The sequence below is a fragment of the Oncorhynchus gorbuscha genome, linkage group LG22 (genome assembly GCF_021184085.1).
Source record: "Oncorhynchus gorbuscha isolate QuinsamMale2020 ecotype Even-year linkage group LG22, OgorEven_v1.0, whole genome shotgun sequence".
In the NCBI taxonomy this organism is placed as follows: Eukaryota; Metazoa; Chordata; class Actinopteri; order Salmoniformes; family Salmonidae; genus Oncorhynchus; species Oncorhynchus gorbuscha.
Window position 1 is genome coordinate 20,280,076 of NC_060194.1, and position 14,850 is coordinate 20,294,925.

General features: G+C 44.8%; 1 protein-coding gene across 1 annotated transcript in view; it reads right to left on the reverse strand.

Moving 5' to 3' along the window:
• LOC124009771 (pappalysin-2-like) overlaps positions 1–14,850 on the reverse strand; it is a 93,067-nt gene that overhangs the window by 28,606 nt on the left and 49,611 nt on the right. The window contains exons 9-16 of the mRNA XM_046321923.1: positions 9,685–9,813; positions 9,014–9,099; positions 6,882–7,078; positions 6,631–6,750; positions 6,163–6,298; positions 5,618–5,792; positions 5,017–5,188; positions 2,866–3,043 (exon numbers count right to left, since the gene is read on the reverse strand). Coding sequence (XP_046177879.1) covers positions 2,866–3,043; positions 5,017–5,188; positions 5,618–5,792; positions 6,163–6,298; positions 6,631–6,750; positions 6,882–7,078; positions 9,014–9,099; positions 9,685–9,813 — 1,193 coding nt within the window. The remainder of the gene's footprint in view (positions 1–2,865; positions 3,044–5,016; positions 5,189–5,617; positions 5,793–6,162; positions 6,299–6,630; positions 6,751–6,881; positions 7,079–9,013; positions 9,100–9,684; positions 9,814–14,850) is intronic.

The following is a 14,850-nucleotide window of genomic DNA, read 5'->3' on the forward strand; positions in this document are numbered from 1 at the left end:
GGATACCACTCGTTTTTATTACAACACACCTGTCACACCATAATTGTTTTCTTTACTAACGTAGAGGTTTATTATTATTGCTAAAGGTACACATAGGCGTAAACAAAAATGGTTTTATCAGGAAATAGTACTTGTATAGCCTAAGAAAGTAGCAGAAATGTGCAGAAAGTAGTTTTGAATACGTTTTATTGAAGGGAACAATAACAGTCTTGAACTTTTTTGGCAACATAGTGATATGTTCCTATATACTCTACAATGAGGAATTCAACTACAAAATACTAGTCTTCTCCCATTTTTAGAACCATTGCCCTCACCCACAAGTTGAATAAACAACAATAATAAATAAGAATAAAATAATATAGATACAAAACAAAAATGTGAAGAACATAAATCAATGAACTCTAATTAGCACATGTAGGACAGAATACAAGTGTGTGTGCATGGACTTTGCAGATGTATTTCTCACGTGCAGCACATAGTATTTGTTTTACAGTTGTTCTTTGAGGGGCAGAATTGACATCTCCTCCTCTTGCCTGCCCCAGCTGAAGCCTCAGGTGGATCAGGACAAGATTCATTCTTTGAATGTGGGGGGTTACAAGTGCCTTTCCTAGCTGCTTCAGAAACACCCTCCTCTTGTTCCACTTATAAGGCATCCAGGTAGGGTTGATCTTGTTCTATATCACGAAGGCATTGCATGAGGACACATCAATGATGTAATGGAAGATGACCAGTGGCCAGTGGGCAGTCATCCTCCTGCAGCTGTAAATTCCAATCATCTTGTCCAGGTTGTCCACACCTCCTTTGTTGTGGTTGTAGTCCAGGATGATGGCTGGCTTCCTGTCCTGACGAACACTGATCTCAGCCGTTTTGTGCAGTGTGCTCAGGAGGACATCATTCTTGATCCTCTTTGGGAGGTAAGAAACTACAGTGGTGGTAGGGGGTGAAGGCAAACTTTGATGAGAAGGCCTCTCTTCCCCTTGTTGCGAGGAGTGCAGGTGCCAACCATGGTGATCTTCCTCTTCAAAAGTTGCTGGCTGAGTTCAATCAGTAGCACACATAATCTCAATCTGTCATTGTTGTTTTTGTAGTGTGTAAATTATTTTATAACTGCTGGGTCAAAAATGACCCTCAGACAATCTTTGTACCCTGGTGGTGTACAGCTTTGATGGAAATATGAACAAATGCGATGTTTCACTTTTTCTAATATTGGGATCACTAGAAAAAGTAATACAATTTAAAGTTGAAAAAATAATTTAGTGGGTTTTCTCTGCTGTTAAGCATTGTGGCGGGTCATCTTTGACCTTTAAGACAACACAAGGGTTAAGTGTCGCTTAGAAAATGCCACCAGAGGGTCTCAGAGTTTAACAGGAAAAGTTTCACCGTCTTAAAATGAGAGTTCAGCACAAGTAACAGGGTTGACATTAAAACGAGGGAGAGGTTGTTTTTTTTTACTTTAAAATGAATCACTAATAACATTAAATAAATAATAATCTTTGGAAATGACTTTGTGGGTTAAGTGGGTTAAAATCTTCCTAGAAGTCACAGAGACTGCACAGATGTATTGACTTGTCCATGTGGTTTATATTAAAGGGCACTTCATTTAATTAATATAACAGGCTTTAATATATTTGTGCACAATCTCTACTCAAAGGCACTCATTTCGTGGAACGACCCATCTATCTATTTACCCCATTTCCTTTCAGAAGAGAAAACGTTATGTTGTCAATAATAACTTTGGGTAGCGATCATGTGAGTGAGTGATTTCAGAGTAAAACCCTGTAGTAGAAGATAGAAGCCAGGGGTAAAACCCTGTAGTAGAAGATAGAAGCCAGGGGTAAAACCCTGTAGTAGAAGATAGAAGCCAGGGGTAAAACCCTGTAGTAGAAGATAGAAGCCAGGGGTAAAACCCTGTAGTAGAAGATAGAAGCCAGGGGTAAAACCCTGTAGTAGAAGATAGAAGCCAGGGGTAAAACCCTGTAGTAGAAGATAGAAGCCAGGGGTAAAACCCTGTAGTAGAAGATAGAAGCCAGGGGTAAAACCCTGTGATAGAAGATAGAAGCCAGGGGTAAAACCCTGTAGTAGAAGATAGAAACCAGGGGTAAAACCCTGTAGTAGAAGATAGAAGCCAGGGGTAAAACCCTGTAGTAGAAGATAGAAGCCAGGGGTAAAACCCTGTGATAGAAGATAGAAGCCAGGGGTAAAACCCTGTAGTAGAAGATAGAAGCCAGGGGCCCTGAGGTACAGTAAATGAAATGGCAGGCGGGCTCGAAGCCAGCATGTTCTTACCAGCGTGAGCCCCACTTGGCCCTGCTGGCAACTCCAGAGTTAGAAGCCCTCTCTTGTTTGCCTTATTTCCTCTCTTCACCTGTCACCTGCTACTTTCCTATTTACACAGAGCCTAAAGGCATCTGTGCACTGGAAATCGACCAAGATCAACTGCCAAGCTGTTCAGTTCAGTCTCATTCCCAGGGCCGGCAGAGCAGCCTCGCCTTACAACAACCGCTAATAGGTTAAAGCAGAGCAACACAGACGCACTCCAACGCCATGATGCCACGCCAGGCTAGACTCCAAGCCCCTCTGTGCACCCAACCAACATGAGGTAATAGACTGAGACTCCTCAGGTGAACTAGAAAACAGCAATAACAGCCTCATGGTGAAGCTAATTTATTTTCCACTCTGAGAAAATTTTAGATTGGGCCAATCATTTTGTGTAAATGACTGAATGAATATCACATTCCCACTTCATTAAAATGATAAATGGACCTATAATCATGTAAACCTATAAACTATTATGAATACAACACACTGTATGTGAATTTGTATAATTACAACTGTACTGTTAATCATACTGTTAATCATACATACCCTGGAGTATGGCGGGGGGGTTGCAGGTGAAAGAGCACTGCTTGCCAAATGTTGTGCCCCAGGGGCAGCTGAAGGCGGCAAAGTAGACGTGAGACTGGTCAGGGGGGCCACAGTCGATTGGCTGACAGCTCACAACACGGTCCCATGCTCCATGTACACACTGAAGCTCCGTTTCTCGCTTTCAATTGGAGATGAATAAATAAACATTACAGTCCTGATGTGCTAAGGCATACTACTACAGTAATATAAATATCTACTACTGCTTGTACTATTTCATGTTACTTTCACAATGCTCAGAAATTCAATGTTGATGTGTAGGGGGATGGAGTGGAGGGGGCATATAATATACACTGCTCCAAAAAATAAAGGGAACACTAAAATAACACATCCTAGATCTGAATGAATGAAATATTCTTATTAAATACTTTTTTCTTTACTTCGTTGAATGTGCTGACAACAAAATTACACAAAAATTATCAATGGAAATCAAATGTATCAACCCACGGATGTCTGGATTTGAAGTCACACTCAAAATTAAAGTGGAAAACAACACTACAGGCTGATCCAACTGTGATGTAATGTCCTTAAAACGAGTCAAAATGATGCTCAGTAGTGTGTGTGGCCTCCACGTGCCTATATGACCTCCCTACAATGGCTGGGCATGCTCCCGATGAGGTGGCGGATCTCCTCCCAGACCTGGACTACCTCCTGGACAGTCTGTGGTGCAACGTGGCGTTGGTGGATGGAGCGAGACATGATGTCCCAGATGTGCTCAATTGGATTCAGATCTGGGGAATGGGCAGGAACTTCTGACACACTCCAGCCACATGAGGTCGAGCATTGTCTTGCATTAGGAGGAACCCAGGGCCAACCGCACCAGCATATGGTCTCACAAGGGGTCTAAGGATCTCATCTCGGTACCTAATGGCAGTCAGGCTACCTCTGTTGAGCACATGGAGGGCTGTGCGGCCCCCCAAAGAAATGCCACCCCACACCATGACTGACCCACCGCCAAACCGGTCATGCTGGAGGATGTTGCAGGCAGCAGAACATTCTCCACGGCGTCTCCAGACTCTGTCACATCTGTCACATGTGCTCAGTGTGAACCTGCTTTCATCTGTGAAGAGCACAAGGCGCCAGTGGCGAATTTGCCAATCTTGGTGTTCTCTGGCAAATGCCAAACGTCCTGCACGGTGTTGGGCTGTAAGCACAACCCCCACCTGTGGACGTCGGGCCCTCATACCAACCTCATGGAGTTTCTGACCGTTTGAGACATGCACATTTGTGGCCTGCTGGAGGTAATTTTGCAGGGCTCTGGCAGTGCTCCTCCTTGCACAAAGGCGGAGGTAGCGGTCGTGCTGCTGGGTTGTTGCCCTCCTACAGCCTCCTCCACGTCTCCTGATGTACTGGCCTGTCTCCTGGTAGTGCATCCATGCTCTGGACACTACGCTGACAGACACAGCAAACCTTCTTTCCACAGCTTGCATTGATGTGCCATCCTGAATGAGCTGCACTACCTGAGCCACTTGTGTGGGTTGTAGACTCTGTCTCATGCTACCACTAGAGTGAAAGCACTGCCAGCATTCAAAAGTGACCAAAACATCAGACAGGAAGCATAGGAACTGGGATGTCTGTGGTCCCCACCTGCAGAACCACTCCTTTATTGGGGGTGTATTGCTAATTGCCTATAATTTCCACCTGTCTTCCATTTGCACAACAGCATGTGAAATGTATTGTAAATCAGTGTTGCTTCCTAAGTGGACAGTTTGATTTCACAGAAGTGTGATTGACTTGGAGTTACATTGTGTTGTTTAAGTGTTCCCTTTATTTTTTGAGCAGTGTATACTTTATATATGATTTCTATAATGCTCTGAATTGCTTAAATAGAGAGAGCTTCTAGGGTTGTCAACGTAGTGTTGTGCTTACCTGATGGGGTAAGACCCTAGTCTAATCCTGGTGTTGTGCTTACCTGATGGTGTAAAACACTAGTCTTCTCTTAGTGTTGTGCTTACCTGATGGTGTAAAACCCTAGTCTAATCCTAGTGTTGTGCTTACTTGATGGGGTAAGACCCTAGTCTAATCCTAGAGTTGTGTTGTGTTGTGTTTACCTAATGGGGTAAAACCCTAGTCTAATCCTAGTGTTGTCCTTACCTGAAAGGGTGGATGGCCCTTGCCACTGAGCACAGTGAAGGTAAAACCTTGATGACAGTGGACAGTGCAGTGAGAGGACTCAGTGCTCTCTGTCCCGGTGCTGCAGGTGACAGAGGCATGCTCCAGCTGAGGAGGACTGCATGTGTCTGTCTGGCAGGGCCGTCGTGAACAGCTAGGCCACCATTATCACACACACACACGGAGGGAGAGGAGAAACACAGAGAGAAGGGTATGAGTTTAGCAATGTTCTTAGAATTTGGTTGATTATTTCAATCTTCAACAGATATGGTAACACATATCACACTCTTTGTGTGTGTGTGTGTGTGTGTGTGTGTGTGTGTGTGTGTGTGTGTGTGTGTGTGTGTGTGTGTGTGTGTGTGTGTGTGTGTGTGTGTGTGTGTGTGTGTGTGTGTGTGTGTGTGTGTGTGTGTGTGTGTGTGTGTGTGTGTGTGTGTGTGTGTGTGTGTGTGTGTGCACGGCTATGTTACTTGTTGTGTATGTCTGTGTGTATGCCTGTATGACTGGTTGTGTGTCTGTACATGTACATATGTGCACATGTGTGTGCATGTAGAAGTCCTCGGAGACCCCACCCTCAGCGCACCTAGTGAGGGCAAAGGCGCTGAAGTGACATGATGTGCGCAGAGCGACTCCCGTCACGGCAACGAAGGGCGAGGAGAAGTTGAGGATGACAGCGGTAGTCAGGAAGAAGGGTTGACTCAGGTTGTGTGTCACGTTCACCACCAAGGGATTCTGCTGGCACGACAGCTCAAAGGAACCTAAGGACAGACACAGGCCCTTTTTCAAAGAATCTTTCCTCAATTCCTCCATCTTCTCAAAATATATTGAACAAGAAAGTCCAAGGGGAGGGACCTTATCCTCAACTACAGTTGAGAAGGAGGCGAGGAATTGCGAAGAGAGATGGAGCCCCAGACAGGAATAAGACATGAATAAGGAATAAGACATGAACTCACTACACTTTAAATATCACATGGCCATCATTATAACCAGCCATCATAACTTGTCCCTAGTCATAACCCTATCGCTACATATGTGTGAAGACATCTTGGCTTGAAAAATGTTTATTCAAACAGTCAGTCAGCTCTTTTGTCTGTCAAGACGAACAGGGTCGGTAGTTCAAGTTCATACCCAAGGAGTGGTTTCTGCCACCAGTATCACACAGTTGGATGAAGACTGATTTCCTGCACTGCTCTCCAGGCCAGGCTCCGTCTGAGGCCAGATAGATGATGACAGATGTGGCGACTCCAGGTTGCGCAAATCCCACCTGGGACAACAATTAGAGGTTTTATGACAACAACCCACTGAGTTCAACTTAATAATAATCAGTTCCTGAATGTTCCCCACTTCAATGGTAATTAGATTGCATGGTAATGATACCGGGAAAATATGACAACAGAAACAACAGAAACTGTGACAAACATGGCATGACAAATTGGGAGAAAGTACAAGGATGTGTCCTGGAACATAACAAAGGACTGTTGGAATATTGCCTTGGAGAGGGTCAAATAGTGTCTGGGCTATGGTCAAAAGTAGTGCACTGGAAAGGGAATAGGGTGCCACATGCATCCTCTGTGGAGAACTAGTGGACTGGAGTACCTTTAGCCATACTGTGTCTTCCTCGCCATAGTGGGTCTGAGTGTATGACTGGGCCGTGCATGGAAACCATATGTCAAGTGACGGCTTCTCATTCATCTCCAGGTACTGGGGCTTGCATAGCTTTAATAAAAGGGGAATCATGCAGTAATTATTTAAAACCTCCATAACAATACTCAATATAGTCACATTTACAGAAAAATAACAATAGTATCCAGGAGGTGAAGGACAGGGCAGAGGTAAAGCACTGCTACCTTGCTAAGTGAGGGTTCTCCGGTGGCTCCCAGGGCAGGGCAGCTGCTTTGATCCTGATAGGAAGCCGCTGCGGTTGAAGCCCACTGGTCACTGTACCCATGAGGTGTGAAGTAACCACAGTCCTGTATGCTGGAACCCCTCTCAAACACCTCACACACACCATCACCCTCAAACACGTAGCACAGGCTGGGTTCATCTAGGGGAACCAATGGAGGGAAAGGTATGTGGTGAACAAGGTTGTGTCCCAAACGACACATTTACATGGCACTACTTTTGACAAGGGGCCATAGGGCTCAAGTCCAAAGTAGCGCACTATATAAGGAATAGGGTGCCATTTGGAACTAATCCAATCTGGTGGGGGGATTGCATTTTATAACAATAAGTAGATGGTGTCGTAAGAAAACATTACCTAACTGGAAATCTGTGCTTTAATAAACAAAGATGTCTGACAAAGGTTCAAACAGAGAGAATAAAAAAGCAAAACATCATGTAATACACAAAATATTCATAATGAGTGGGCTTGATGTGCATAACATCAGAGGCTGGACTTGGCCCTGTCTGTTAGTTACAGACAGCTGCATGGGTAAGAGAGAGTTCAGTCACTGACAAGGTATTGAATTGGCATAATTAATCCAAGGAACTATGTCTCAAAAGTAAAGTCTAGACAATATGAAATCAAACCACATTATAGCAGGTTGTTTGGCCAATTGTGCGCTGACCATAATATACAGTATGTGTTTTTACTTCCGTTGTTTGTCACAGCAATATCACTCTCAGGAAAATACGAGTTGATGTTCATGCTACAGATACATTGACTTAATGATCCATTCTGGTGTTGTAAGAGTTGTCAAGCATCAGAATACCCAAACATGGAAGCAAATTTGTGTATGACTGAGTGAGAGTGAGACGCTATCTTGAATGGTGAAATTATTCTGTTTTATAAGTGTTGCAATTTCCAATCTGTTTTTGCCAAAGTTTTTTTTTCCTTCTGGTCGTGTTTGTTCCCGAAGAAAATGTAACACTCCCAGTCACGGCATCTCTGAACCTTCATGGAGCTGCTTTCTTTTTTCAATCTTGACCAAGTTGAGGATCTGTTGACGTCCTAGCTGAGTAATAGATTCACAAAATCCTGTGCCAAATGCCACCCTATTCCCTTTATAATGTACTACTTACTTAACTACTTAATATGCATGTTATGTGTATGTCATTCATTCTTGTCTTGTCCTTGTAAATCATTGATGATGCTTGAGGTTATAAAACAATTTCCCAAAATGAGATTAATAAAGTAATTACTCATGAGACTCTAGTAAAAAGTAGTGCACTGTAACGGAATAAGGTGCTATTTGGGACATACACATATACAGTATGTGAGAATAGAACATGTGAACATATTTGAGTTACTCAGTAACCATTAGGCCTACTTCCTTATGATCTGTATTGTGAGCCAAATGTCACATTTTATAATAAGAAAACACATTGCTTTAACTAAGAGCATGATCATAAAGGAAGAGGACAAAAGCATTCCCCAGCATGGTAGATGCATTTATAGGCGACACAAGAACACCACAAATGTGAGGTTGACATTAGCTGTTGTTACTGTGTGTGCAATGTCTACTTTAACCTTGCCAAGTCTCTGAATGAAAACCAGAGAAAAGGCAGTGTGTCAGCTTGACAGTGTTGTTGTGTTGTGGAAATCAAAACAAGCTAGCCTCAGTAGTAAACTTACCTCGGGAAATAAAAATACACTTCATAATTCACATCTCTGTTGTTTGAGTCCTTGAGTTCATATGGATTCATTTCGAATTATATTCGATTATTATATGCATAATATGTAGTTTGGGTAAATTGGGATGGTTAAGCACAGACTGACTACAAATTAGTTTTGTGATATGAAATCAGTGCATGGAGCTAATGTGTGTGATGAGATTTGGCTCTTTACTTAAGTGTTAAGTTGTGACCTGTCTTGATTTACACTAGTGTTCAACTTTATAAAGGCATTTTGACTGAATTTGAATTTAAACTTCTGCTTGCAATTACCGTTTTGGTCTAGTTGGGCTTCTGTTGTGGTCAGTCCACAGATTGTAGACTGAGACAAGGATTAGGAGAGCAGTCTTGTCTGTTCTTCACTCACCATTGCAATTGAAGCCTGACTCCATGTGGCACTTCTTAGAGCAGCCATCACCATCCAACAGATTGCCATCATCACAGTCTTCTCTCCTACAGAGAGAGAGACAGCAAGGATCAGTTGTCTCTATAGGCCATACACTTTCATTACAACACACAAACATCCTTTGATTTCACTAAATTCTCCACCTAGAGAGACCAATATGTATGAGACCAATATGTACAGGTATGACCTATGTGAGTATCACAAGAGGCTGGTGAGAGGAGGATGGCTCATAATAATGGCTGGGATGAAGTGAATGCAAAGGTATCAAACTAATGGAAACCTGTGTTTGATACCATTCCATTGATTCCGTTCCAGCAATTACAATGAGCCCATCCTCCCCAATTAAGGTACCACTTGACATGCACACTTGCAAATGTAATTAACCTGTCTATCCCTATCCCTGTCTCAAGTTTGAGGTTAGTGCTCATGATCTTCTACGGGATTTTATATTACATCATGTCCTGTGTATTTGAAACTGTCTGTACAAAGTGGTTGACTTGTTTACCATGTATCAATTAATAGTATGAATTGAATACATTAGGTACATTGTCATTCTACTGTTGGTGTTGTCTACATTGGATGAGAGAAAAGCTGACATATCTGTGATGTGAATACTGTGTAAACTGACTGACCCCTGGAGTAGTCCATCTCCGCAGTAGGCAGCTCCATGGGTGTAGAGGAGAGGTGGGGAGAGCTCACTGAGGAGACCGTCTGCTTCCACCTGAACTCTGTACTGGTATTCCTTGTCCTTTACAATGTCGCTGTAGGAACACATCAAAACATTCAATATTCAAGTGTAAACATTGTTCAAATGACATGCTTGTCTCATGGAAACGTATTCCTTTACTAATACAGATATAATTGACATTTTGGGTTATTTCCAGGTTGAATTGTTGCATAGAGACATACAAAATTACCAAAAACTAAAGAGTACTATCTAACAACAACCATGTTGAACAACAAGGTTAGATGGACACTGCACAGTGCACATACACAATACACAATAAGAAACATATTGTTATTGTCAGTGTTGGGGAGTAGTGAACTATACATGTGGTCCTTCTGTAGCTCAGTTGGTAGAGCATGGCGCTTGTAACGCCAGGGTAGTGGGTTCAATCCCCGGGACCACCCATACGTAGAATGTATGCACACATGACTGTAAGTCGCTTTGGATAAAAGCGTCTGCTAAATGGCATATATTATTATTATATATTATAATATACAACTAGTAATTGAACTAAATTTGTTTTCCGTAGCTCATTACTTTTTTTGCCTTGTAGCGGTGTAGCTAACTACTGGAACTACACACTACTTTTTTGCAGCAAAATAAAATATAATATGGGTGAAGTAAGTGTATCCCATGCTATTTTAGACATTTCCTAACGTTTTCACAAAACAAGACAGTTCCTAACTTCTTTACACTAATTCTATGGGTTGGGAGTTTGTTGGTGACCCCTACAGTCTGAATGTCTTTTTTTTCTTTCTCTTTTCCCTGTTGCCTTTTGGCAAGAGCGCCCACGAACTGTGAAACAGAAAGAAACCTAGAAATATTGAATTTGATAACTTAGAGAACTTACTGGAAAGAAAAGTTGTTGAGTATACTGAATATTTAGTGCTTAGATAATCAGAGTTTGCTGAACCAGAGGGGAATTTGGATGTTTTTTCCTTTGATGTTAATGAAAAGAGAATCCTGGTGATATAGCTTTATGCTAGCTGAATTCTATGCCTGTCTTGACGAATAACTAAAGTGCACATGATGTTTACAATCTAAAATCAGTCCGAATATTGACATAAGCATGTATGCGTGCTTCTACATCTGCATTGCTTGCTGTTTGGGTTTTTTGACTTTGTTTCTGTATAGCACTTTGTGACATCGGCTGATGTAAAAAAAGGGCTTTATAAATCAATTTTATTGATTGATTATGCTTTTGAGAGTGATGGTCATTTAGATTTTAGAACGTTTTGCAATGTGCGTTTGCTATCGCTACATGTGCACTTCTTTGTATGAGAATGATTGAACAGTAATGGCACCCGAGTGTAGTTGCCTTGCCGCAGTGGAGAAGAACGTGGGTTTTTGCAACATGATCTGTAAATCCTTTTAAGACCTCTACATTTAAAAATAGTTATTATTACAGAACAGTTACTGAAACTTTGTTGTTGATAAAAGTAAGAGACTGAATAATTGATTATTCTGTATGTTCTGTGCAGACTGGGTTTCGTACCACCCGTTTGACTTGACAGCACCAACGCCACCTGCCATCTTCTACAAGCTACTTTGTCATTTACAGAGGGTCATCATCTACAGATTCTACAATCATAATCGTTGCCTCAACTCTAAAGAGAGACAATGATAATAAGTGAGTGCGCTCACATTTTATTTTTATTTGGTACACAGTTGATTATAATTTATTTTACTGTTTTGGACAAAACTGTATTGTTGTGAATGAATGGCAGTTACAATACCACATCTCCGGATTCCTACCGCAAGCTCTGAACCTTTATACCGGATCATCGCAGTGAGCTAGCTGCAATCCGAGCGGCTACTCCTGGCTAACATCCTTGTCCCGAAGCAAGCACCAGTTAGCCTTGAGCTAGCCTCAAGCTAGGCCCATCTCCCACCAGCTAATTCTTGGGCTACAATACCTCTTTTGCCAATTGGCCTGGACCCTTTACTGCAGACACGGAGCCCCGCCGATCCATCACGACTGGTCTGACGACGTAATCGTCCGAGGTGGTTTCAACAGGCTCTTCCATTGCAACGTCGCCGGAAGCCCATCTGCTAGCCCCGGCCAGCTAGCTGTCTGAATCGCCGTGTCTCCAGCTCGCCTAGCGTAGTAGCGACTACTGAATCGGCTCCCTGACTCATCTATTGCTACTCATTGGACCCTATGATCACTCGGCTACACATGCCTCTCCCTATTGTCAATATGCCTTGTCTATTGCTATTGTTTGGTTAGTGATTGTCTTATTTCACTGTCGAGCCCCCAGCCCTGCCCAATATGCCTTAGATAGCCCTTTTGTTCCAACCCCCACACAAGCGGTGACCTCACCTGGCTTTACTGGTGCCTCAAGAGTCAAAACCTCTCTCATCATCACTCAATGCCTAGGTTTACCTCCACTGTACTCACATCCTACCATACCCTTGTCTGTACATTATGCCTTGAATCTATTCTTCCACGCCCAGAAATCTGCTCCTTTTACTTTCTGTTCCGAACACACTAGACGACCAGTTCTTATAGCCTTTAGCCATACCCTTATCCTACTCCTCCTCTGTTCCTCATGATGTAGAGGTTAACCCAGGCCTTGCAACCCTCAGCACCACTCCCATTCCCCAGGTGCTCTCATTTGTTGACTTCTGTAACCGTAAAAGCCTTGGTTTCATGCATGTTAACATTAGAAGCCTCATCAATAAGTTTGTTTTATTCACTGCATTAGCACACTCTGCCAACCCGGATGTCCTAGCCATGTCTGAATCCTGGCTGAATCCTGGCTTTTCAAATCCTGAAATTTCCATCCCCAACTATATTTTCCGACAAGATAGAACTACCAAAGGTGTCCGAGGTGCAATCTACCGCAGAGATAGCCTGCAGCATTCTGTCATACTATCCAGGTCTGTGCTCAAACAATTCAAGCTTTTACTTCTAAAAATCCACCTTTCCAGAAACAAGTCTCTCACTGTTGTCGCTTGTTATAGACCCCCCTCAGCCCCGAGCTGTGCTCTGGACACCATATGTGGATTGATTGCCCCTTATTTATCTTCAGAGTTCGTACTGTTAGGTGACCTAAACTGGGATATGCTTAACACCCCGGCCGTCCTACAATCTAAGATAGATGCCCTCAATCTCACAGCGAAGGATATTGACCTCATCCCATCAGTAGAGGATGCCTGGTTGCTCTTTAAAAGTGCTTTCCTCACCATCTTAAATAAGAAGGTGTAACACTCGTCTTTCTCCTCTGAGGAGGAGTAGGAGAGATCGGACCAATGAGCAGCGTGGTAAGTGTTCATCATCTATTTATTCAACCGACAACACTAAACAAAATAACAAAGGAGAAATGAAATGAAACAGTTCTGAAAGGTGACATACACATAACAGAAAATAATCACCCACACCTCAAAGGTGAAACCAGGCTACCTAAGTATGGTTCTCAATCAGGGATAACGATTGACAGCTGCCTCTGATTGAGAACCATACCAGGCCAAACACAGAAATCCCAAATTATAGAAAAAAGCAAATAGACTGCCCACCCCAACTCACGCCTTGACCATACTAAAACAAAGACAAAACAAAGGAACTAAGGTCAGAACGTGACAGTACCCCACGCCAAAGGTGCGGACTCTGGCCACAAAACCTGAACCTATATGGGAGGGTCCGGGTGGGTGTCTGTCCGCGGTGGCGGCTCTGGCGCGGGGTGTGGACCCCACTCCACCATAGAGCGGCGACCCTCGCCGCCGACCTCGGACTGGGGACCCTTGCCACGGGTCCCGAATGGACGGGAGATTCCGGAGGCACCGGACAGGCGGGAGACTCTGGCAGCTCAGGACAGACGGGCGACTCTGGCAGCTTAGGACAGACGGGAGACTCTGGCAGCTCAGGACAGACGGGCGACTCTGGCAGCTCTGGACAGGCGGGCGACTCTGGCAGCTCTGGACAGGCGGGCGACTCTGGCAGCTCTGGACAGGCGGGCGACTCTGGCAGCTCTGGACAGGCGGGCGACTCTGGCAGCTCTGGACAGGCGGGCGACTCTGGCAGCTCTGGACAGGCGGGCGACTCTGGCAGCTCTGGACAGGCGGGCGACTCTGGCAGCTCTGGACAGGCGGGCGACTCTGGCAGCTCTGGACAGGCGGGCGACTCTGGCAGCTCTGGACAGGCGGGCGACTCTGGCAGCTCTGGACAGGCGGGCGACTCTGGCAGAGCTGGACAGGCAGGAGCACCTGTAGGGAGGAGACGGAGACACAGCCTGGTGCGGGGGGCTGCCACCGGAGGGCTGGTGCGTGGAGGAGGCACCGGATAGACCGGACCGTGGAGGCGCACTGGAGGTCTTGAGCGCCGAGCCTGCACAACCCTACCTGGCTGGATACTCCCCATCGCCAGGCCAGTGCGGCGAGGTGGAACAGACCGCACTGGGCTGTGCTGGCGAACCGGGGACACCGTGCGTAGGGCTGGTGCCATGTACCCCTGCCCAAGGAGACGCACTGGAGACCAGATGCGTTGAGCCGGCTTCATGGCACCTGGCTCGATGCCCACTCTAGCCTGGCCGATACGAGGCACTGCGATGTAACGCACTGGGCTATGCCTACGCACTGGGGACACCGTGCGCCTCATGGCATAACACGGTGCCTGTCCAGTCCACCTCTCTCCACGGTAAGCACGGGGAGTTGGCTCAGGTCTCCTACATGACTTAGCCATACTCCCCGTGTGACCCCCCAATACATTTTTGGGGCTGCCTCTCGGGCTTCCTTGCCAGCCATGTTCCCTCAAAGCGCTGGCTCCCTTTACCTGCTGCCTCCGCTCTCCTGGCTGTCTCCACCTGCTACCATGGAAGGCGATCCCTTCCAGCCAGGATCTCCTCCCATGTGTAGGAACCCTTCCCGTCCAGAATGTCCTCCCATGTCCATGAGTCCATTCCATCCTGCTCCTGGTGACCACGCTGCTTGGTCCTTTTTTGGTGGGTGATTCTGTAACGCTCTTCTTCCTCCTCTGAGGAGGAGTAGGAGAGATCGGACCAATGCGCAGCGTGGTAAGTGTTCATCATATATTTATTCAACCGAGAACACTAAACAAAATAACAAAGGAGAA